Genomic DNA, 26,318 nt, shown 5'->3' with positions numbered 1-26,318 from the left:
ATATAAAAATGATATCTTTACCCCTAAAACTGAGGTTCAAATAATGCATAAACATTCAAATAATGCTTAAATGTGAGTTTCCTTCAGTTTATCCAGTTGACCTAGCTATAAGTTTGCAACATTTAATATGCAAGTTTACCTTTCCCATTGCTAGGTAATCTAGCCCATCTGAACAGTTGAATACCACACATTGGACAGCAAGAGCTTTAGCCAAGTCCTTGGTGGTTTCAGTTTTGCCTGTGCCTGCTGGCCCTTCTGGAGCTCCTCCAAGGTTTAAATAGAAGGCACCTATCTGAAAAGAAAAATACGTATGAAAAGAAATTCATGCTTAGCTTGGGGGGGGGACCTATAATAGACAATTGCTGACAAAATGGATTTAGTCTTTTTTTTTTTTTTTTTTTTTATGATAGTCACAGAGAGAGAGAGAGAGAGAGAGAGGCAGAGACACAGGCAGAGGGAGAAGCAGGCTCCATGCACCGGGAGCCCGACGTGGGATTCGATTCCGGGTCTCCAGGATCACGCCCTGGGCCAAAGGCAGGCGCCAAACCGCTGCGCCACCCAGGGATCCCTCCATTCGCCTTTAAAAACAAAAGGAATCTAGCCTTGAGACATTAACACTGGGTCAGAAAGGTTTGATTAGAGATGGTTGTGGAGACAGTTGTAGAGATCATTAATGGCAATCTCCATGGCTTGCTGCCAAAAGCCAACCCGTGCAAATGAGTATTTTAAGTGGGGGCCCATCAGTTGGAAAAGAAACAGAGGACCTCTTATGCAACTTTGTCCACAATTCACCCTGGCTATTGCACTCCACCCATAGTATGTTCTCCATTTTCTCCATCCTACAACACTGTTCTGTACTTCTCTTATCAATATGATCACTTTCTACATTGCATTAAAGTTAATTTTGTACATTTGGGTTTTTTTCCTCACAATTAGTCTTTAAAGCTGCTTAAGAGCAAAGTCAGCAGTTTCTGAATTCTTCCTGAGTCCCCAAAAGGACTAGAACAGTGGCTGGAAGCACACAAATTACAGTCAACTCCAACTGTGGAGTTTATTTCAAGAAAACTAGTATAAGGGTTAAGTATGAAACTTAACTCCTTTTAGAAAAAAATAGAGTTAAGACCAAAGTTGTACATATGGTACAGTAAGGCATACCTGGGAACTCTCCGTACTCTCTGCTTAATTTTGCTGTGAACCTATAAAACTGCTCTTTAAAAAAAGTCTATTTTTATAAAATAATTTAATAAAATTAAAATAAAAATTTTGATTAATAAATCATATTTTCACATTTACTAAAACGGCTTATTAAATAAAGGCAGTATCAATATTTTAACCATTTTAAGGTTATACTAAATGCTTTATACTATTAATACCCATTAACTTGATTGCTGGAAACCTCAGGTTCTCTCCCTTCTTTACAATTTCAAGAAAATGCTTGCAAATGGATTCCCTTTATTATGGATAATAGAAATTTTTTCAATATCTAGTGTTTTATACAAGTGTTAATGAGATTCTTATCTTACAACTCAAAGCTGTGAGCTTCCACAAGTACTGACAGCTTCTGACTTCTCTGAGGTCCCAGGGAGGAGACAGAAGCTTGAGATTCATTTACACAATAAATATTTAGGGACTGTGTACTTGTTCACCCCTAGACTAGAGAACAAGACAGACATGGTCCCGGCCCTCTGGTAGCTTCCTGAAAAAGTAGAAAGGTTTGATGAAACATTTTATCCTATCAGCAAGATGGCAGAAGAGTAGAGGTCCTCAACTCATCTGGCCCCACAAACTTAACCAGACAACTTTCAAAACATCCTGAACACCTACGAATTCGACCTGAGATTTAGAGAACAGCTGGAACGCTACAGAGAGAAGGGTTTTCACTTCTAACAAGGTAGGAAGGTGAAAAAATAAAATAAAAAAAGAATAAAGTGGGTAAGGGGAACCGTGACTAGCAGGGTTAAAATGGAGCAGTAAAAGCCTCCGGGGCAGGAAAGCCCAGCCCTGGAGAAGTGGGAACATTAAAAATCCAAGCCCGAGTTTTCCCTGATGAAAAAGTGCTTAGCAGGGAAATTAGGCAGAATCTCAGGAGGGACTGTGAAGCCTTAAGATTCCTGGAGTCGGGGATCCCTGGATGGCTCAGCGGTTTACCGCGCCTGCCTTCGGCCCAGGGCATAATCCTGGAGTCCCCGGGTCGAGTCCCACGTCAGGCTCCCTGCATGGAGCCTGCTTCTCCCTCTGCCTATGTCTCTGCCTCTGTGTGTGTGTGTGTGTGTGTGTGTGTGTGTGTCGCTCATGAATAAATAAATAAAAATCTTAAAACAAAACAAACAAAAAAGTTTCCTGGAGTCACTATAAGAGGAGGGGTGCCCAGGGGAAAGCTCACCACAAACCACGGTCCGACATCAGTAAAGGGTTGGAGTGCCGCAGCCCTCGGGGCATTTTGGAGAAGCCAGGAGTTTGGCGGGCTGGCTCTGGAGCTGCGTTTACTCTAGAGGCTGGCAAGGGACGGAGGTGGCTTTACTCCATTCTCTTCAGGAGAGGCGGTCCCCAGGAGCACGGGCCAGCGGCACAGGGCCCCAGATCCCAAGATGCCCAAGTGGACAAAGCTGGCAAGGCTTCACTCCCCCTGAGACAGGCGGAAGCAGGGAGGGCACAGGAAAGCAAGAACTCTCTTACTGCTGGGTGCCCACAAGCTGTGCAGATCAGTGCACCGGTGCTTGCCCCCAGGAGCATCGAGGCCAGTGCGGACTGAGAGACTGCTTAGTTACTTGCAGGGAGCTCAACTCCAGCGCTAGAAATCTGGCCACCACCATTTTTTTCCCCTCTGTTTCACCTCTGCCTGGGAAAGGCAGGGCTTCTAAGGAACAAAGGCCTCATAGGATAAACAGCTCATACTAAGCCTAGCACCTGATAAGGGGCGGGCATCTCCACTCAGGCACAGACACCTGAGAATCAGCACAGCAGACCCCTCCCCAGAAGAACTGCTGGAAGTACAAGGGAAAAGCAAGTTTACTGAACAAGCAGCACTGGAAACCTCCAGGACTGAGGGAAAATAGTACATAGAACTAGAGGGTCCTTTTTTTCTTTCTTTCTTTCTTTCTTTCTTTCTTCTTTCTTCCTTTCTTTTTCTTTCTTTCTTTTCCATTACAACTCGTTTTTATATCAGACTAAAAATTTCCAATATTTTTTCTATTTTCCCACCTTAACTACAGTATTTTACAACTCTTGATTTTTAAGTTTTTTCCTTTTTGACTTTCATATTTCTACAATTACATGTCTTAAATATATTTTTCACTTCTGGATTCCCTTCAACATATTCAATTTAATTTTGGTAGATATACGAGATATGGGTATTTGTTTTTTGTTTTTGTTTTTTCTGCCTCATTTTATTTTACAGTGGTGGAAGTTAGTACCTTCTAAAACACGACCAACATACACCCAGAACCAAGTGGAACACCATGTTGGTTCATTCTGTGAGATTATATGCTCTCTTCTTTCCCATTCTGCCCCCCTCTTTTATCTTGTTTATGTTTTTGTGGTCAATGTTGGACCTTTGTATAAGTATTGCTGGTTTATATAAATTTGGAATTGAGCATCTTCTAACATACAGAACAAAATACACTCTGAACCAAGAGGATCACCCTCTAGACCCATCAGGTAGATCACATTCTCTCTCCACTACCACTTCCTCACCACCACCATACCTCCCTTCTTTTTTCTCTTTTCTTTACTTTTTTTCTTTTTATTTTGTCTTCTTTGTTTTTGATTTTTGACTTTTTATTTTTACTACTTTGTTTTAAAATTTGTTTTTCACTTTAGTGATCCTTTTATTTTGTTCTGTTCTTTTTCCTTTATTTTCTGGTCTCTGACCCTTCAGAATCATCTAGGGTGTATTTTACTTAGGTCGTGATTGATAGTTTTGGTTTAGCCCTCTCATACAGCCGCTCTGCACTGGACAAATGACTAGAAGGAAGAATTCACCACAAAAGAAAGAACCGGAAACAATATTCTCTGCCACAGAGTTATAGAATTTGGATTTCAGTATGATGTCAGAAATTCAATTCATAAGTCCAATATAAAACTACTGGTGGCTCTGGAAAAAAGCATAAAGGATCCTAGAGACTTCGTTTCCTGCAGAATTCAGATATAATCAGGCTGAAATTAAAAATAGGTTAAATGAGATACAATCCAAACTGGATGTTCTAACTGCTAGGGTTAATGAGGTGGAAGAGACAGTGAGTGACATAGAAGACAAGTTGATGGTAAGGAAGGAAGCTGAGGAAAAAAGAGAAAAACAATTAAGAGTCCATGAGGCTCTTACAGATACAACCATTCAAAATCCTTGGGATACAGCAAAAGCAGTCCTAATAGGGAAATACAATATAAGCCTCCCTTGAAAAATTGAAAAAAAAAACAACTCAAATACACAAGCTAACGTCACATGTAAAGGAACTGGAGAAAAAACAGCAAGTAAAACCTACAATAGGCAGAAGAAGGGATATGATAAAGATTCAAGCAGAATTCAATGAAATAGAGACCAGAAGAGCTGTAGAACCAGGAGTTGGTTCTTTGAAAGAATTAATAAGATAGATAAACCCCTAGCCAGCCTTATTAAAAAGAAAAAAGACTCAAATTAATAAAATCATGAATAAAAAAGGAAGGATCACAACCAATACCAAGGAAATACAAACAATTTTAAAAACGTATTATGAGCAGCTATATGCCAACAAATTAGGCAATCTAGAAGAAATGGATGCATTTCTGGAAAACCACAAATTACCAAAACTGGAACTGGAATAAATAGAAAACCTTAATAGGCCAATAACCAGGGAGGAAATTGAAGCAGTCACCAGAAACCTCCCAAGACACAAAAGTCCAGGGCCAGATCGCTTCCAGGGGAATTCTATCAAATATTTAAAGAAGAAATAATACCTATTCTACTAAAGCTGTTTCAAAGGATAGAAAGGGAGGGAATACTTCCAAACTCATTTTATGAGGCCGGCATTACCTTGATTCCAAAACCAAAGACCCCACCAAAAAGGAGAATTATAGACCAATATCCCGGATGAACATGGATGCAAAAATTCTTCCCAAGATAACCAACAGGATCCAACAGTAGATTAAGAGGATTATTCACCATGACCAAGTGGGATTTATCCCTGGGATGCAAGCTGGTTCAACACTCATAAAACAATCAACATGATAGATCACATCAATAAGAGAAAAGGCAAGAACCATATGATCCTCTCAATAGATGCAGAGAAACCATTTACAAAATACAGCATCCATTCATGATCAAAACTCTTCAGAGTGTAGGGATAGAGGGAGCATTCCTCAGCATCTTAAAAGCTATTTATGAAAAGCCCACAGTGAACATCATTTTCAATGGGGAAAAACTGAGAGACTTTCCCCTAAGATCAGAAACATGACAGGGATGTCCACTATCACCACTGTTATTCAACATAGTACTAGAAGTCCTAGCCTCAGCAATCAGACAACAAAAAGAAATAAAAGGCATTCAAATTGGCAAAGAAGTCAAACTCTCCCACTTCACAGATGACATGATACTGTATGTAGAAAACCCAAAAGACTCCATCCCAAGATTGCTAGAACTCATACAGCAATTCAGCAATGTGGCAGGATACAAAATCAATGCACAGAAATCAGTGGCATTTCTATACGCTAACAATGAGACTGAAGAAAGATAAATTAAGAAATCAATCCCATTTACAATTGCATCCAAAAGCATAAGATACTGAGGAATAAACCTAACCAAAGAGGTAAAGGATCTATACCCTAAAAACTATAGAACACTTCTGAAAGAAATTGAAGAAGACACAGAGAGATGGAAAAACATTCCATGCTCATGGATTGGAAGAATAAATATTATGAAAATGTCTATGCTATCCAGGGCAATTTACACATTCAATGCAATCCCTATCAAAGTACCATGAACTTCCTTCACAGAGTTGGAACAAATAATCTTAAGATTTGTATGGAATCAGAAAAGACCCCGAATAGCCAGAGGAATATTGAGAAAGAAAACCAATGCCAGGGGTATCACAATGCCAGATTTCAAGCCTGTGTTACAAACCTGTGATCATCAAGACAGTATGGTACTGGCACAAAAACAGACACATAGATCAATGGAACAGAATAGAGAACCCAGAAATGGGCACTCAACTCTATGGTCAACTAATATTCGACAAAGGAAGAAAGACTATCCACTGGAAGAAAGACAGTCTCTTCAATAAATGGTGCTGGGAAAATTGGACAGCCACATGCAGAAGAAAGAAACTAGACCAGTGTCTTACATCACACACAAAGATAAACTCAAAATGGAGGAAAGATCTAAATGTGAGACAAGAATCCATCAAAATCCTAGAGGAGAACACAGGCAACACCCTTTTTGAACTTAGTCATAGTAACTTCTTGCAAGATACATCTATAAAGGCAAGGGAAACAAAAGCAAAAATGAACTATTTGGACTTGATCAAGATAAAAATCTTTTGCACAGCAAAAGTAATACTCAATAAAACTAAAAGACAACCTACAGATGGGAGAAGATATTTGCAAATGACATATCAGATAAAGAGCTAGTATCCAAGATCTATAAAGAACTTATTAAACCCAACACCCAAGAAACAAAAAATCCAATCATGAAATGGGCAGAAGACATGAACAGAAATTTCACCAAAGAAGACATAGACATGGCCAACAAGCACATGAGAAAATGCTCTGCATCACTTGCCATCAGGGAACTACAAATCAAAACCACAATGAAATACCACCTCACACCAGTGAGAATGGTGAAAATTAACAAGACAGGAATCAACAAGTGTTGGAGAGGATGTGGAGAAAGGGGTACCCTTATGCACTGTGGGTAGGAATGTAAACTGGTGCAGCCACTCTGAAAAACAGTGTGGAGGTTCCTCAAAAAAATAGAGCTACCCTATGACCCAGCAATTACACTACTGGGGATTTACCCCAAAGATACAGATGTAGTGAAACACCAGGACACCTGTACCCCAATGTTTATAGCAGCAATGTCCACAATAGTCAAACTGTGGAAGGAAAAAAAAACTGTGGAAGGAGCCTCGGTGTCCATTGAAAGATGAATGGATAAAGAAGATGTGGTCTATATATACAATGGAATATTACTCAGCCATCAGAAAGGACAAATACCCACCATTTTCTTGGACCTGCATGGAACTGGAGGGTATTATGCTGAGTGAAATAAGTCAGTCAGAGAAGGACAATCATCATATGGTTTCACTCATATATGGAATATAAGAAATAGTGAAAGGGATTACAAGGGAAAGGAGGGGAACTGAGTAGAAAAAGTTAGAGAGGGAGACAAACCATGAGAGACTCCTAACTCTGGGAAACAAAGGGCTGCAGAAGGGGAGGGGTTGGGGGGTTGGGATAACTGGATGACAGGCACTGAGGAGGGCAATTGATGGGATGAGCACTGTGTGTTATACTATATGTTTGCAAATCAAACTTAAATAAAAACAAATGTTAAGGGCAGCCCCAGTGGCACAGTGGTTTAGCGCCGCCTGTAGCCCAGGGTGTGATCCTGGAGACCTGGGATTGAGTCCCCCGTGGGGCTCCCTGCATAGAGCCTGCCTCTGTCTCTCTGTGTGTCTCTCATGAATAAATAAATAAAATCTTTTTTAAAAATGTTAAAAAAAAGAAAGAAATATTTTATCCTAGATATACTGACACCCTTCATTGGCCATTGTATCCAACCCCAATTGCTGTATCAGCTACAAATAGCGTACAACTGTCTTCTCCTGAGAATTGCCCCAGAATAATAGGTGCTACCTTATCCACGAACACCTGAGAGCTTACTCACGCCTGTTACCTTTAAAACTATCAGTTAGTTTACCAGCAAGAATGGATTTGTTCAAGAATAGCAGACAATTTCAATTCAGAACATACAAGCTAAAAAAAAAAAAAAAAAAAAAAAAAAAAAAAAAAAGAACATACAAGCTTCTACAGAACCATGGGTAAGCCTAGAGAATGAAGGATAGGAAGGCTCTTTTATAGAGGAAAGGGAGCAATGGGAAGGGTCATTATAAACAAGTAATCCATTAGAAGAAACTGGGAGTTCCTTTTTTTTTTTTTTTTTTTTTTCCAGGAAACTGGGAGTTCCAAGTGCAGTAGCTTCTTATTGGCTGAGTTGAGACAGTCTCTCATTGGCTGGGCTCTTTCCGGAGAAGAAGAAAGTCCTTATTCCAGGCTAGGAAGTCCTGTACATGTTTCTTCCTGTCAGGAATGATAGTACTTCTCTTCCTGTTGGCTTTGCATGATGGGTGGTAGTAGGGCTTGAGAGCTTCTCCTTCTAGCCTCCCAGCTCCATTTTAGTGAAGTTTCCCTTTCTTAATTTTCGTGCCCTAGCCCCAGGGGTGACTGATAACCAATGACCATAAAGGGATATGAAAGCCAGGCTCTGGGATCCCTGGGTGGCTCAGCGGTTTAGCACCTGCCTTCAGCCCAGGGCATGATCCTGAAATCCCAAGATTGAGTCCCACATCAGGCTCCCTGCATGGAGCCTGCTTCTCCTTCTGCCTGTGTCTCTGCCTCTGTGTGTGTGTGTGTGTGTGTGTGTGTGTGTGTGTGTGTCATGAATAAATAAATAAAAATCTTAAAAAAAAAAAAAAAAGCCAGGCTCCTTTGCCTTAAAGTAGGATACCCCCATGATGCCATTCATCAGAGCCATGAGATTAGGCTAAGGCTATACTTCTGTTGAAACTGCATTGTTAGTTAGCTTTCCCCCCTATTCTCCTCACTCTACAGGTTTTTATTGAGAGCATTCCCTAGTAAATCATTTGCCCTAGAACCCCCATTTCATCTCTGCTTCTAGAGAACTCAATGAACCTTAATTTTACTTACTTAGCACAGGTAGATTGGTATTTCTTGATGGTTCTCCTCAATTCTCAGGTAAGGTTACCAGGTTTAGCAAATTAAAATACAGAATGCCCAGTTAAGTTTGAATTTCAGATAGACAATGAATAATTTATTGGTATAACTAATTTACCTGAGAGTCCTGTATTTTATCAGGCAACATTATTCCCAGGTAGTTTTTGCTGTTGTTGTTTATAGTCATAGCTTTATCTTCCATAGCTTCTCAACACACAGACCTTAGCACCACTCCCTGCATTTCAGCTCTTTTCCTCCGTTTCAACAGAAATAACTTGGTGTTCTAAGGCCCAGATGGACTTCATTTGTCTTCCTGTCATGTCTCCCAGAACTCCACTGCAAAAACTGATACCATTTCCTGCAGCTCCAGTCTTCTGTTTAAATCTCAAATACCTTCTTTTTTAATTATCCACAATAGAAATGACTCATGATTTTCAAGAATTAGAATCCAAACACTCTTGTATTCTACAGAAGCACCCAGAAGTAAATATTTATTACTATAATTTCATATAAAGGGATCTAGGGACTAGGAAGGAATAGCTCAAATCAACCATTACAGGTAAGAGAATAAAATGAGGATAGCCATGTTAAATTTGGATAAGAAAATATGACAATAAACCAAAAAGTAGTTTCTAATGTATGAATTAAAATAATTTAAATGCATACCAATGTTCTGTAACACCTGTCCGTTAGAGGAGTAATGACAAGTCGAGGTGAGTTACCAAGATATTCATAAGCATATTTCACATTGCAATTAATGATATGAACTCGAGCATTGTCATATTCCCAATAATATCGAAGCTGAGCAAGCCACTGGAAATCTGTGTCATGTGAGACACCTAGAAAGAATAAAATAAAACAAGACATATAATCTTGAATGAAATGGAAAAATCTTTGAAAAATAGGTATTCTATCAACTTTTATAACAGCAAATATTAAAATAATTTGTTTTCCAATTTAGAGAAAAATCATGTAAAATAAATTCTGTAGAGAGAGAAAAAGATGTCTGTATAAATCTCTGTTTCTAGAAGCTATTGATATTTTATCTTTAACATTAAAGAGTCACATACCTATATCAATCATGTCCATGACCACATCTCTAGCATGGACATCAATTGTAACCAAAGCCCCCAGAGTGATCCTGGTCTGCTTCGACAATTTTCCCCTTACCAGCTCTACAATATCATTTAGCTGATTCTGAAGTTCGTTATAGTACTTCTTTAATGCCTACAAAATAAAAAAGCAATTAAACTAATGATATATAGTATCTAAAACATATATTTTATATACTCTTTTACAAAACAATTCTGACTTCATAATATATCTCAATATAGAGATGAATTATAAAACAGAATGAGTTTGTCTAACCTTCATAAAATGCCAAGAACAAGTTTTCAGCAAATTGTATAATTTTAACGCTAGATGTACAAACTGGTGGGAAGACTGCCTTTATGAAGAATAGATAAGCTAACTAAGAAACATCACAGTAGAAATGATTTTGTGTAAAAAAAAAATGCTTTAGGGCACCTCGGTGGCTAATCGGTTAAATGTTGGACTCTTGATTTCAGCTCAGGTCATCATCTTATGGTCATGAAATCAAGCCCTGCGTGGAGTTTGTGCTGGGTATGAAGCCTGCTTAAGATTCTCCCTCTCTCTCTGCCCCTCCCCTGTGTGCATTCTCGCTACATAATAAATAAATAAATAAATAAATAAATAAATAAATAAATAAATAAATAAATAAATAAATAATGCTTTACCTCTGTCCCACCACTTATAACTTCCTGTGTCTCAGAAGTCCAGAACATTTGAGAAACACAAAGTACAACTTGGCCAGGCCATTCTCGAACCCAATCTTTTCTTATGGATTCCGGATAAGCCTGAATAATTAAAAAGCATTTTTACCTTTACAATATTATGGAAGGAATAAAAAGCTAAATGTCTAAAAATAGGGAAGTGCAATATTTGCTAGATTCATAGGCTAGAATATCACATAGTCATGAAAACTTTCAGATGACTATTTGAAAGAAAACTTGTTATAAATTATATTTTAAAATGTTTTTGTTTATTCATAAAAGAGTGGAATGATGAACTGCTAACATGTTAACAGGGAAAGCTCAAGATGGCAGAGGAGTAAGGGACCTTGTTTCATCTGGTCCCTTGAATTTAGCTAGATAACTATCAAATCATTTTGAACACCCGTGAATTCAACCTGAGATTAAGATAATAATTACTGGAACTCTACAAGTAGAAAAGCAACCACTTTCTGTAAGGCAGGAGGTGAAAAAAAGTGAATCTGAAGCGATATATAAGAAATTAAGTGACAAGGGAAGGGAGCCTCCATAAGCCAGCTGCAGGCAAGTTTTATAGCCCTGGAGTACAAGATCAGAACCCTTAGAAATCTGCTCCAGTGAGAGACATCCCTGCATGAAAGGTGCTCAGGTGGTGAACCCAGGTAGAGTCTTAGTTGGGGCACTGTAGTCTCAGGATCCCCAGAGTCACAGAAAGTACAAGGGTGCCTGGGCCAGTAGAGTTCTCAAGCATTGGAGCAGGAAAACTGGTTACCATCAATTCTATTTGCAATAAACCAAGAGCCAGGGTTGGTTGGTTGACCACTCTCCATGAAGGTAGGAACTTGAGGACCCTCCTCCCTTCCCCTGGAAGGAGTGGGTGCATGTGACAGTTCTCAATGCAGAGACCCTGTAAAGGACAGTAATGGGAAGACCCTCCACTTTCCCCCAAGAGGATTGGTATGGGCACACACTGTGGGATCTGCAGAGTTTGGCACACACAAAAGTGAAGACCACTTATCCCTGAAGGTTTACTGAAGAGAGAGGACTGACATCTTTTGGCTCTGGGGCTGGATATTGGATGTGGCCATTTTATTTTTCACCCTATAAAGAGGTACAGAAAGGCATCAGGGAACAACTAGAAAGAGCTTAGCTGAGCCCTGTCCCCTGGCATGGGGCAGTGCAATCCCACCCAGGCAGACACCTGTGAATCATTGCAGTAGACCCCTCCCCCAGTAGACCAGCTGGAAGAACAGGGGAATACTAAGTTTACAGATCTCACAGGACTGCAAAGCACCAGCTCTAAGGGAAAATAGTGCATAGAATTCGAGGGTTCTTTTCTCATGATTTGTTTATCTTTTAGTTTAAAATTTTCCATTTCTGTTTTCTTTTTCCCTTTTTCAACTAGTTTCTTGTTTTATCAACTCTGATTTTAAGTCTTTTTTTAACTTCCATTTTTTACATGTACATTTTATAGATATATTCTTTATTTTGGGCATCCTTTCACTCTATTCACATTTATTTTTGTATATATATAAGTTTTGCTTTCTTTTCAATTTTGGGCTTTAGTGTCTTCTAACACACAGACCAAAATACACTCAGGACCAAGTGGATCACTCTGTTTTGTCCACCCTGAGTTATATTCCACCACCACCCCCTTTTTAAGTTTCCCTTCTTTTCTTTCCTTTTTATTTTTCTCTTTCTTTTCTTTTTTGGCTTCTGACCTCTTTGGATTTGTATTTTGCTTGGGTTGTGGTTGATATTTTTCACTCGTTCATCTATTCTTCTCTAAGCACAATGACTAAAAGGAGGAGTTCACAACAAAGGAAAGAACCAGAGGTATATTCTCTGCAACAGACTTAATTGATATGGATATAAATGAGATGTCAGAGCTGTAATTCAGGATAGTAATTATAAAGTTAATAGCTGGAATTGAAAAAAGCATTAAAAACTAGAGAATTTCTTGGTGCAGAAATGAGACCTAATCAGGCAGAAATTTAAAATGCTCTAACTGAGACACAGTCTAAATTGGATGCTCTAACAGCTTGGTAAATGAGGCAGAAGGGAGAGTAAGTGACATAGAAGACAAGTTGATGAAAAGTTAAGGAAGCTGAGGAAGAGAGAAAAACAACTAATGGACCATGAAGGGAGGCTTTGAGAAATCAGTGACATTATAAAATTTAAAAGGTATTAGAATTATTGGGGCCTCTGAGGGAGAAGGAAGAAAGAGAGGGCCAGAAAGTATATTTAAACAAATCATAGCCAAGAACTCCCCTAATCTGGGGAAGGAAACAGGAACTCAAGTCCAATAGTAGAGAGGACCCAAAATCAATCAAAATAGATCAACACCCTGACAAATAAGTAAAGCTTGCAAATTTCAGAGATAAAGAGAAGATCCAAAGCAGGTCGAGACAAGAAGTTCTTAATCTACAGGGGTAGGAACATTAGACTGGCAGCAGACCTATCCACAGAGACCTGGCAGGCCAGAAAGGACAGACATGTTATATTCAGGGTACTAATTGAGAAAAACATGCATCCAAGAATATCTTATCCAGGAAAGCTGTCATTCAGAATGGAAGGAGAGGTAAAGAGCTTCCAGGACAGACAGAAACTGAAGGAATATGTGACCACTAAATAAGCCCTGCAAGAAATATTAAGGAAGATTCTGTAAGCAAAGAGAAAACAGAAGAATAACATAAACCAGAAAGGAACAGAGACAATCTACAGAAACAGGGATCTTATAGGTAATACCATGGCACTAAATTCATATATTTCAATAGTTACTTTGAAGGTAAATGGGCTCATGCCCCAACCAAAAGACACAGGGTATCAGATTGGATAAAAAAGCAAGACCCATCTATCTGCTGTCTACAAGAGACTCACTTTAGACTTAAAGACACCTCCAGACTGAAAATGAGGGGGTGGAGAACCATTTATCACACTAATGGACATCAAAAGAAAGCTGGGGTAGTAATCCTCATATCAGACAAATTCAATCTAAACCAAAGACTATAGTAAGAGATGAAGAGGGACACTATATCATACTTAAAGCATCTATCCAACAAGAAGATCTAACAATTATAAATATATGCTCCTAACATGGGAGCAGCCAATTATACCAAACCAATTAATAACCAAATTAAAGAAACATATTGATAATAATACAATAATAGTAGAGGACTTCAACACCCCACTCACTGCAATGAACAGATCATCTGAGCAGAGGATCAACAAGGAAATAAGGGCTTTGAATGACATACTGGATCAGATGGACTTCACAGATATATACATAGCATTCCATCCTAAAACAACAGAATACACATTCTTCATGCATATGGAACATTCTCTAGAATAAATCACATACTGCACCACAAATCAGGTTTCAGCTGGTACCAAAAGATTGGTATTATTCCCTGTATATTTTCATACCACATAGCTTTGAAATATGAACTCAATCACAAGAGGAAATTTGGAAGGAACTCAAACACTTGGAGGTTAAAAAGCATCCTACTAAAGAAAGAATGAGTCATTCAGGAAATTAAAGAACTTTTTTAAATCATGGAAACAAATGAAAACTTTTTTAAATCATGGAAACAAATGAAAACAACTGTTCAAAATGTTTGGGATGCACCAAAAGTGGTCCTAAGAGGGAAGTACATTGTAATACAAGCCTCTCTCAAAAAATTAGAAAAATCTCAAATATACACGCTAAACTTATAACTAAAAAAGCTGGGGACGCCTGGGTGGCTCAATAATTGAACATCTGCCCTGAGCTCAGGTCATGATCCTGGGGTCCCAGGATCAAGTCCTGCATCAGGCTCCCTGAATGAAGCCTGCTTGTCCCTCTGCCTATGTCTCTCCCTCTCTCTCTGTCTATCTCTCATGAATAAGTAAATAAAAATCTTTTTTAAAAAACTAAAAAAGCTGGAGAAAGAACAGCAAACAAAGCCTAAACCCAGCATGGGTAAAGAAATAATAAAGATCAGAGCATAAATCAATGAAACAGAAACCAGAAGAACAGTAGAACATATCAAGGAAATTAGAGGCTGGTTCTTTGAAAGAATTAATAAGATCAACAAACCCCTGGCCAAACTTATCAAAAAGAAGAGAAAGGACCCAAATAAATAAAATCATGAATGAAGAGAGATAATGACCAACACTGAAGAAACCAAAACAATTATAAGAACATATTATGAGAAACTATATGCCAACAAATTAGGCAATCTAGAAGAAATGGATGCACTCCTAGAGATATATAAATACCAATACTGAAACAGGAAGAAGTATAAAACCTGAACAGACCCATAACCAGCAAGAAAATTGAAGCAGTCACCAAAAATCTCCCTATAGCAAGAGTTCAGGGCCATATGGCTTCCCAGGGGAATTCTACCAAACATTTAAAGAAGAATTAATACCTATTCTTCTGAAGCTGTTTCAAAAAATAGAAATGGAAGGAAAACTTCCAAATTCATTCTGAGACCATCATTACCTTGATCCCCAAACCATTGTGGTGGCATCACAATGCCAGACTTTAACTTCTATTACAAAGCTATAATCATCAGGACAGTACAGTACCAGCTCAAAAACAGACACACAGATCAATGGAACAGAATAGAAAATCCAGAAATGGACCCTCAACATTATGGCCAACTAATCTTCAACAAAGAAGGAAAGACTATCCAATGGAAAAAAGTCTCTTCCACAAATGGTGTTGGGAATATTGGACAGCCACATGCAGAAGAATGGTACTGAACCATTTCCTCATACTATACACAAAAATAGACTCAAAATGGATGAAAGACCTAAATGTGAGACAGGAATCCATCAAAATCCTAGAGGAGAACAGAGGCAACAACCTCTGTGACCTCAGCCACAGCAACTTCTTGCTAGATGTGTCTCCAAAGGCAAGGGAAACAAAGGCAAAATGAAGTACTGGGACTTCAAGATAAAAATCTTCTGCACAGCAAAGGAAACAGTCGACAAAACCAAAAGACATCCAACAGAATGGGAGAAGATATCTGCAAATGTTTTATCAGATAAAGAGCTAGTATCCAAAATCTATAAAGAACTTATCAAACTCACCACCCAAAAAAACAAACAATCCAGTCAAGAAATGGGCAGGAGACATTCACAGACATTTCCCCAAAGAGGACATACAAATAGCCAGACACATGAAAAAAATGTTCCACATCACTTGGCATCAGGGAAACACAAATCAAAATCACAATGAGATACCACCTAACACCAGTCAGAATGGCTAAAATTAACAGGTCAGGAAATGACAGATGTTGGAGATGATGTGGAGAAGGGGGAACCATCATACATTGTTAATTGGAATGCAAGCTGGTACAGCCACTCTGAAAAACAGTATACAGATTCCTCAAAAGGTTGTAAATGTAGCTATGGGATGACCCAGTAACTGTACTACTAGATATTTACCCAAAGATACAAAGGTAGTGATCCAAAGGAACACCTGAACCCCAATGTTTATAGTAGCAATGTCCACAATAGCCAGACAATGGAAAGAGCACAGATGTCCATCAACTGATGAATGGATAAAGATGTGGTATATATACACAATGGAATACTACTGAGCCATTAAAAAAATATCTTGCCATTTGCAATGATATAGATGGAACTAGGCAGTATAATGGTATGGGAAATAAGTCAATCAGAAAGACAATTATCATATGATCTCACATGTGGAATTTAAGAAACAAAACAGAAGATCATACAGAAGAGAGGAAAAAATAAAACAACTCAAAATCAGAGAGGGAGACAAACCATAAGAGATTCTTAATCATAAAAAACAAACTAAGGGTCACTGGAGGGGAGGTGGGTTGGTGAGATAGGATGACTGGATGATGGACATAAAGGAGGGCACATGATATACTGAGCACTGGGTGTTATATAAGACTGATGACTCACTGACCTCTACCTCTGAAACCAATAATACATTATATGTTAATTAATTAAATTTAAATAAAATAATCTGCTTCAAGTGATAATAGTAGATTCAAATTATAAACTGAAAAAACTGCAGAACAAAATTTGAAGATGATGCTAATAAGAACTATATTTTAATACAGTAACATTTAGATACAATAATGTACATAAAGATATAAATATATTATTCTTTAAATGCATTTTATTAGCAACATTTAGAAATAAAAACAAATGACAAGTTTCAAAGAAGGATAAGTTTCAAAGAATGTATGACCCATTGCTAGGCACATAGAAGGTAAATTTCTATACAAATTAAGGAAATACTTTCATGGATAATGTTAATTTTTTTCCTAGGTGTTTTAGTTTGCTTGGGATCATAAATAGAAAAAGAAGAGAAAAAGTCAAGATTTATCTGCAGGAAACATTGAAGTTGAATAAAATGGCCACTGCAAGAAGACAAGCTTCACAGAAAGAAAGTTTCATGAAAGAAAAATGATACCTCACTCATGTGAAGTCAGTTGCTGGATTTTAAAAGGCTGCAATGAAAAAAATAAAAAATAAAAAAATAGAAGGCTGCAATGCCTTTTAAAATGTATTTTTAAAAAACTACATAACTGTTAATTTGTGGTCCTAAAGATAGAAATATACTGAATTTATTATTCAAGATTAGGTTAGCTGGATTTGCATAAGTAAGGTGCATGTAGTACTTCATTGTTACATTTCTTCCAAATAGCATATACCCTTTTAATGTATGTTCATCTCATTCTGAGTTTCTAAGTAATTGTTTAGGTATCAACAGCAGTAGATAACGCGTTTAACACCCCTAAGATTCTTTCTGATCTCAAGGGCTGTACACAAGATACTTTCTAAATTATGTATATTATTCTTTCTCATAACACCTTTTGTCTTTTGTAGCACTTAGTCACATATATTATTATCAATTCTTACTAGTATTATTATCTTAATAATATTAGAAACAAAGAGTTAAAAATGGTTTAAAATAGTAAGAACTGTAAATGTTAATTTACCAGCACACATTCAAAACCTCCCAAAAAGAAAGATTTACAGAATATAGAGTATACATTAAATCTTAGGAAAACACACCAGCCTGGCTGCTGCAATCACATCATGAATACTCCGAAGCATTAAGTCTTCCAATTGAATGAGCCACTTTTCCACAGCACCTCGCGCTGCAGATGTAGAAATAAGTGCAATCAGCTCCACTCGCTCCCCTTCAGAGCTATACATGGCCTTAATGTCCAAATTAGGAAGGAATTCCAATTTAGCAATGCCCTCGAAGCATTTTTTTAAATGAGGCTGAACTCTAAGTGGATCTTTGGTCTCTGACAAAATTTCTAACATTTCATCATTAGATAAGAAGAAAAAGCTAGAGAAAAACATGAAAATACAAGTGCCTTAGTTGTAATTCATTATGTATCAGAAAATGCTTTTAATTATAGTACAATTAATTATCCATCATACCGAGGGAAGAAAAGTCGTTTTTTTTCAAGATATGCATTAAGTCCTTTCATAATTTTGTCCAAAAGTTCATTGCAGTTCTGCAATTTTTCCAATAAACCTGTTAAAGAAGTAGCAGCAAGAACCTAAAAGATACACATTCACTCAGGTCAGCACTTATACACCAGATATAATTTTAAGTCCTAAACATTAGTCTATAGTAAATGTCAAAATGTTGAAATATCAAAAGGCTTAGGAAAATTGTTGTAAATCTTTTTGTAATGTAAAACTATTAAATTCAATAAACCAGAAATATTCTTATCCAAGAATGCAAGTTACAAATGAGAAGTTATAACTGTCATGTACATATTCATTTTTCCTATATTTTTTGAATGACGTGAGAAATGTCTGTTAGGTTGGCATGTGGTTTAATTTTTACATTTACAACTGTCAACTATAAACACTCTATAGTATGAACTGGTGAACTATATCCCATGGGCTAAATCCAATCTGCTGCTAGTGTCTTTCTTATTTTCCAGCTTTATAAGGTATAATTGACAAAAATTGTATATATTTAAGGTATACAACTTGAGGCTTTGATATACAAATACACTATGCCGCCAGTTTTTGTATAACCTGGAAATTAAGAACTATCTTTATACTTTCAAAAGGTTGAAAAAATTAAAAGAAAAATCATATTTCATGGCACATGAAAATGTCACTACCCAGCAAGTTTTATTGTAGCATAGACACATCTGTTCAGTTAAATACTGTCCCTGTCTGCTTTCTGCCTACTGCAATAGCAGAGTTGAGTAGTTGCAAAAAGATGCTATGTCTCACAAAATCTAAAATATTTACCACCTGTTCCTTTGCAAAAAAAAAAAAAAAAAAATGCTGACTTCTGATCTATAGGATATCATGTTTCACAAAGGTTCTATGTGGAAGGTAAAATCCTTGGAACTCATATTTCAGCATACTATTGACTCCCAACAAGCCCAGCATGGCTAACTTTTATCCAGCATTAAAATAAATTGTTAAGTTAAACACCAGATAAAAAAAAGTGGATGTATATCCATGAACTATGTGTACTAAGTGTATGAAAAATACATAGTTTGGGGCAGCCCTGGTGGCTCAATGGTTTAGCGCCACCTTCAGCCCAGGACGTTATCCTGGAGACCCGGGATAGAGTCCCACGTCGGGCTCCCTGCATGGAGCCTGCTTCTCCCTCTGCCTGTGTCTCTGCCCTTCTCTGTGTGTGTGTGTCTCTCATGAAGAAATAAATAAATAAAATCTTGGGAAAAAATACATAGTCTGTCTTTTAATATGAGAATCACACTCAACGAGGTGTTATAATACTAGGAGAGACCCATAGTGAGGCCAACTGAGAGAATGGCAGATTCTTTATTCCCATTGATCCCAAGTATATGGAGTCATTGAGTAGTATGTCAGATGAATCACCTATACTTCCTCTCTCTCTTTCTCTCTCTCCCCACTGCCCCTTCCACCTCCATCTTATTTTATTTTACAGTTTATTTTACCAGAGAAGAGTAGCAATGAGTGTATGTCACAGTCAAGTGAGTTAAATGTGAATATGAGGCAGCTGCATTATGAGTTATAAGCAGTATATCATATGAATTGAAAAGTAAAATTATTTTAATACTTTCTGCTTTCTTTGTTTAAGATTTTAATTATTTATTCACGAGAGACACAGAGAGAGAGTGAGGCAGAGACACAGGCAGAGGGAGAAGGAGGCTCCACGCAGAAAGCCTGAGGTGGGACTCGATCCGTGGACTCGGGAATCCTGCCCGGAGCCAAAGGCAGATGCTCAACTCCTGAGCCACCCAGGTGTCCCGCTTTCTGCTTTCTTATATTTTTCTGAACTTTCCAGTTTGTATACAATGAGCAGGTTTTGTTTTTGTAATCAGAAAAAAAAAAAAAAAGAACTATATGCTTTCTTTAACGGCCAAAGCTAACGGTTCCCTTTATTTGTAAGAAAGAAAACAAACATTTCACCTTTGGGTCTTTCACACAGAACTTCATGATATCTCTCCAATGTCTGTCTACTGTCTGAAACTGACGCCCTTCTTCTGGCATCTGTTGCATGATATCCTCAGAACAAAATATGGGCTCCAAGTATAGCCATTGAGCTTGTACTTTTAACCATTCATCAATCGTTTCTTGTATTCGAATCAAACGGTCTTCCCAGGCCTTAATGAAAAGCACACTGTACTAAATTCCAGTTATTAAAGAAAAACTATAAATTACAGTGAGGAATATTTATTTAAAATTTACTTATTTTTAAACCAACGCAAAACAGATCAAGGTCACTTATGGGTATCACATGAACTTAGAAAAACTCTAGGAAGTCCCACGTTTTCCTAAGTCATTGGAACTCACCATTGGAAATGACTGTAGTTATTTAGATCAATTTCCTAATCACTAGGGAACTATTCCAAGTCTAAAAAGCATCCATAAAATAAAATAAATAAAATAAAATAAAATAAAATAAAATAAAATAAAAAGCATCCAGAAATATCCTGCTATACAACAGTGGTTATCAACCTAGGGGCTGTTTTGCCCTTCACCCCAACAGATATTTGACAATGTCTGGAGACATTTTCATTTGTCACAACTGAGGGGTGAGGGTGCTACTAATATCACATGAGTAGAGGCCAGGATGCTGCTAAACTTCTTAACATGTACGAGACCGTCCTCATGACAAAGAATTATTGAGCCCAAAATGTCATTAGTACTGAGTTGAGAAATCCTGCTCTACATCAACACAACTTAAAGGTGGAGGGGGGACAAGCAAACAAGTCTCCTTATTCTCACAGCTCTCCTAGAATTGGAAAGATATTTCACTAGCTGATCATTATACAATCTCTTTGGTTCTTAAATATGTGGCCTAAATTCCTATGCATCAAGAAATTAGACCTCTTATTTTTATTGTTTTAAAATCTCTTAGAGCTTTTAGATTTGTCTTGTAAATTCTTCCTTGTTAGATAAGAAATTTCTACAAAAGACATAGTACCAGGAGAAGTAGACAAGCCTGATTCATGGGAAAATACGTAGCATTATGTTCTTTTCGAAGAATACCTGTCTTCTCCAAATATTGAGAGTCAAGGTCTTCTATGAAGCACTATTTATATTCAACATTTTTTAAAAAAGATTTTATTTATTTATTCATGAGAGACACGGGGAGAGAGGCAGAGACACAGGCAGAGGGAGAAGCAAGCTCCATGCAGGGAGCCTGATGTGGAACTCAATCCCGGGATACCAGGATCACACCCTGAGCCACAGGCAGATGCTTAACCACTGAGCCACCCAGGCGTCCCTTATGTTCAAATTAGAACCAGACTACCTTGGTTTGAATTCAGTTCTATCAGTTATTAGCTGGGCAAATGTGGGTAAACTACCTATCTTCCTATGCCTTGGTTTCCTTATCTCTGAGTACAGATAACATTGCCAACCTTGAACATCTGTTATGGGGTTTAGATGGTTTAATAAATGTAAAGCCCCTAGAGCAGTATCTGGCACATAACTAGAAATCTGTAAATATCAAGGGAAGCATCCCATTTGTTGTCTGTCTTTTCCCCCAGGGTAGAACTTTGATACTGCCCATAAAGCTATTAATTACTATAATTTGTTTGTTTTCTGTATTTCCCATACCAACTATAAGAATATGAAATAAGGGACCCCTGGGTGGCTCAGCGGTTGAGCATCTGCCTTTGGTTCAGGGTGTGATCCCAGGGTCTAGGATCGAGTCCCACATCAGGCTCCCTGCATGGAGCCTGCTTCTCCCTCTGCCTCTGTCTCTGCCTCTCTCTGTGTGTGTCTCTCATGAATAAATAAATAAAATCTTTAAAAAAAAAAAGAATATGAAATAATCTTATAGTCTCAAATGTCATTTCTTTTGATTTCCAGTGGACCATAATTCATTGATTATTCTAAAATACCCTCAGGATGGTTGTTTACAAATATAGCTAAAGTATGATATATAGAACTTCATTTCAAGTTATAAGAATATAGCATGAAACAGGGTCTAGGCTGTCTACAGTTAGAATCAATAATACCACTGTTTTCCTTCCAAGTCGATCACTGTCATTGGAGAAGTTTTTGGGTTTTTTAAAAGATTTTTAAATTTTTTTATTTTATTATTTGAGAGAGAGAGCACAAGTAGGGGGAGAGGGAAGGGGAGGGGCAGAGGGAGAAGCAGATGCTCTGCTCAGCAGGGAGCCTAACACAAGGCTCCATCCAAGGACTCCAGGATCATGACCTGAGCTAAATGTAGATGCTTAACCAACTCTGAAGGCACTCTGAAGTTTTTTTAATAAAACCAATTTTGTTCTTTTCAAAATTATTAGAGTTACTGTCTCAGATCTGTTCTATACAGCTCCACATTAATTTTTATATATCTGTTCCTATATATCACCAAAGCTATACAACAAACTGACTTATTTCCCACAAGAATATACATGTAATAAAATTACAATTTTTGTAAATGACCAGAATCTATCATATTTAGCATACCTTGATCTCTTTTTCAAATGGTTTGATGAAAGGTGAGCCTCTCATTGTCTGAGTTTTTATAATTTGATCATCAAGGAGAGCCTGAATCTCATCTACTGAAGAAAGAATAGAGACTCCAGTATCACGATATGGACTTACATGAAAAGCAATATCATCCCAGGTTCCTATCATTGTATGCATGGCTTTCTCTAATGAAAATTCCTAAAAGGAAGAAAAGGAGAAAGAATAAGATGGTGAAGAAAGGTCTTATTTACTGTATCAACTCACCCTGGTGAATCCAGTAAGCATTGGATACATTACACAGTCATTTTCTTAGCATAATCTGTGGTGATCTGAAACTGAATCTGAAACTCTCTTTAAGTTAAAAAGGTTTCTCCAACAATTTAAAAATTCCTAAGAAAGATAATGTATTTTTAAAAATTTCACTTGCTAGGAAAATTACTGCTATCAGTATTAAAATAGACAGTAGAATAAAATACCCACCGAACTTTCTCTGAAGTAGCCTTTCTAGGCTACAGCTTGAAGATACTTTCTGTATATTTCAAGAACTCTAGAGAGCCATACTTATTCTACTAGAATACACACACATCATATGCTACACACACATGGAGAAGTCAAAGGAGCCATTTCTAATCTGGATTCAGGACAAAGCAGTAGTATAAAAGTACACACTTGTGGGGGGAAAAATGAGTGGTCTCCTATCACATTCCCTCATCTCCTCCCACTGCTACCCGGTACTGTATACTCAACCCCAACAATAACTATGATTATTTGATTAACAAACTCGTCAAAGTATTCCAGTTGATCTTCATATTTACCTTACTTGCACCTGCACTTATCACTTCAAATTTTTCCAAGTATGGTGTCAGGTTTAATTTTAAAATTTTTCTCAGTGTAGTTCCAGAGTCTGGAGTCAAGTCATAGCCTACAATTTCTGATATCTGCTTCCAATGACGAGTTCTCATTCCTGGATTGCACAGGATGGAGACAGTAGGAATATAATCCTAATGATGAAAATACAAATAATAATGAGTCACTCTTTTGACTGGTGTACCCACATAGATTTTTATAAATGAAGCCTCAATAGTATAAGGATTACATTTCTTGAAATTATTTAATATATTTGATAAGTCCAGTCAAAATCCCAATTAGATTTGGAGAAGAGAAACTAACAAAATGATTCTAAAGTTCCAGGATGCCTGGGTGGCTCAGTTGGTTAAGCATCTCCTTTTGGCTTAGGATCAAGCCCCACATCAGGCTTCTCGGGGAGCCTCCCTTTCCCTCTGCCTTCCACTCCCCCTGCTTGTGCTCTCTCTCTCTGTCAAATAAATAAATAAATAAAAACTTTTAAAAAAATGATTCTAAAGTTCATCTGCAAAAATAAAAAATAAAGTTCATCTGCGCAAATGAACATTTAGAAATAGCCCAGAAAATTATAAAAGCAAAAAGGAAGAGGAGTAAATGTTCTATACAATATTGAACTATTTGGTAAGACTATGCTAATTCAAACTGTGGTATCTGTGGTATTATTATACAAACACTAAGTTGTTATATATATTATTTGTAGAAAAATATAACATAATATATAGTTATAAATATACACAATAAACACATAACATAAAAAGGGGAAAAGCCTATACCAAAATGCCAAAATGTAACTTTTGTTTGGAAGTGAAGTGAGAATTAAATATCAAGTGAAAATACTTAATTCACGATTCTTGATACTGACATTAGAACATTTTCTTTAAAATCAGGAACAAGATAAGCATACCTATTATTACTACTTCTAATCAACACTGTATTGAGTGTATTAGCCAGTAAAGTAACATAAATAAATAAAAGATAGGAGGAATATAAATTTAAAAAACAAAACTACCCAAAGGAAAAAAAAACATGAATTCCAAAAGATTTATGCACCCCTATGTTTACTGCAGCATTATTTACAATAGCCAAGACATAGAAGCAGTCCAAGTGTCCATCAATAGATAAATGGATAAAGAGGATGTGGATACAATGGAATATTACTCAAGCATAAAAAGGAGTGAGAATTGGGTGCCTAAGTGGTTCAGTTAATTAAGTCTCCAACTCCTGATTTTGGCTCAGGTCATGATCTCAGGATTTTGAGACAGAGCCCTGCAGCAGGTTTTGTGAGGAAATGGAGTCTGCTTAGGATTCTTTCTCTCTCCCCCCTTCCCTCTGCTCCCCCCAACCTACATGCATGCCTGTGAACTCTCTCTCTCTCTAAAAAAAAGAATGAGATCATACCATTTGCAACATGGATGGACCTAAAGGGTACAATTGGGAAAAAATGACATTGTTCACAGATTATTGTCTGTGTACAATGACTGGATATTAAATTAATATAAAGAAAGTTAAAAGAATTATTGTATATAAGCCACAAATAGAAAGCACAATTAACAAAAGAATCAATTTACAATAGCAACAAAAAAATAAAGTACTTAGAAATAATTTTATTTTTCTAAGTTTTTTTTTTTTTTTTTTTTTTTTTTTTTTTTTAGCAATCTCAACAACCAACATAGGGCTCAAACCCATGACCCTGAGATCAAGAATTGCATGCTCTTCCCACTGAGCCATCCAGGTGTCCCTACTTAGGGATACATTAAGTGAAAGCTGTGCAGAGTTATTTTGGAGAAACTATATAACTTTATTAAAAGATGTTAAAGAAAATCTAAATACCATGCACTGATAGACTCATTATCATATAAGTGACAAAGGCTTATTACCCAGAATGTATTATAAAAATTCCATAAATTACCAATAAAAACAACAGAAACAACCACTGAAACAAAAAAAATGACAAAGGGTCAAAGGGCATAATAGACATTTCACAGAAGAAATATAAAATTTAAGTAAAATTTAAGTACTACAGGATATAAGATCACTATTCAGGGATTTTTGTTCATGAGACTATAAGTACAAAAATCAGTAAATTAGGTAAGTAAGCAGTGATATATAGCAGTGAAAATGGCAGACTACAGTCATTTCCAAGACATGGATGAGTTTTAGAAACATAATGTTGAGTGAAAAAAAAATCAAGTCACATAAGACTACATATAGATGATATATTTTTTATAAATTGTTACATACAAATGTGAAGAAAAAATTATGACACAGTTATCTTCAAGAAGGATTAAGGGGGCCAGCCCGGGTGGCTCAGTGGTTTAGCGCCGCTGTCAGCCCAGGGCCTGATCCTGGAGACCTGGGATCGAGTCCCACATTGGGCTCCCTGCATGGAGCCTGCTTCTTCCTCTGCCTCTCACTCTCTCTCTCTGTATCTCTCATGAATAAATAAATAAAATCATTAAAAAAAAAAGAAGAAGAAGGATTAAGGGGCTTAAAAGAGGGAAGGATTACATGGAGTGAAGCAAGAGTATTGATTATTTTTAAAAAATCTTTTAATTTTAAAGAATAGGGAAGGGTTGATGGGTATTTATTTATAGCTTACATATATGTTACATATATTCTTCAAGTATTAGATAACAAAAATGTATTAGCAAAGAGAGATAAAGAACATTTATATTTTCCCAATCCAATTCAAAGCCCAACAAAATCATACTTATTACACTCTGGTCACCTCCTTAGTAAAGATTTATCTGTTTTCCAAATGACAAAATCAATTGCTCCATGCCCTTTTCTTTCAGAGGACACTGC

The 26,318-nt window shown here is 37.1% G+C and overlaps 1 protein-coding gene across 5 annotated transcripts in view; it reads right to left on the bottom strand.

The window, feature by feature from the left end:
- DNAH12 (dynein axonemal heavy chain 12) overlaps positions 1-26,318 on the bottom strand; it is a 203,306-nt gene that overhangs the window by 131,979 nt on the left and 45,009 nt on the right. For all 5 annotated transcript variants that reach the window (XR_007404380.1, XR_007404379.1, XM_049098394.1 and 2 more), the window contains exons 18-26: positions 23,465-23,650; positions 22,647-22,847; positions 20,130-20,324; positions 18,141-18,262; positions 17,763-18,045; positions 10,683-10,802; positions 9,996-10,152; positions 9,592-9,764; positions 140-292 (exon numbers count right to left, since the gene is read on the bottom strand). Coding sequence is in view for 3 of the 5 variants with exons in the window: in XM_049098394.1 (XP_048954351.1) it covers positions 140-292; positions 9,592-9,764; positions 9,996-10,152; positions 10,683-10,802; positions 17,763-18,045; positions 18,141-18,262; positions 20,130-20,324; positions 22,647-22,847; positions 23,465-23,650 (1,590 nt within the window). In the remaining 2 variants the exon portion in view is untranslated. The remainder of the gene's footprint in view (positions 1-139; positions 293-9,591; positions 9,765-9,995; positions 10,153-10,682; positions 10,803-17,762; positions 18,046-18,140; positions 18,263-20,129; positions 20,325-22,646; positions 22,848-23,464; positions 23,651-26,318) is intronic.

This window comes from Canis lupus, chromosome 20 (assembly GCF_003254725.2).
Source record: "Canis lupus dingo isolate Sandy chromosome 20, ASM325472v2, whole genome shotgun sequence".
Lineage (NCBI taxonomy): Eukaryota > Metazoa > Chordata > Mammalia > Carnivora > Canidae > Canis > Canis lupus.
This window is presented reverse-complemented; position numbering and strand designations above follow the sequence as displayed.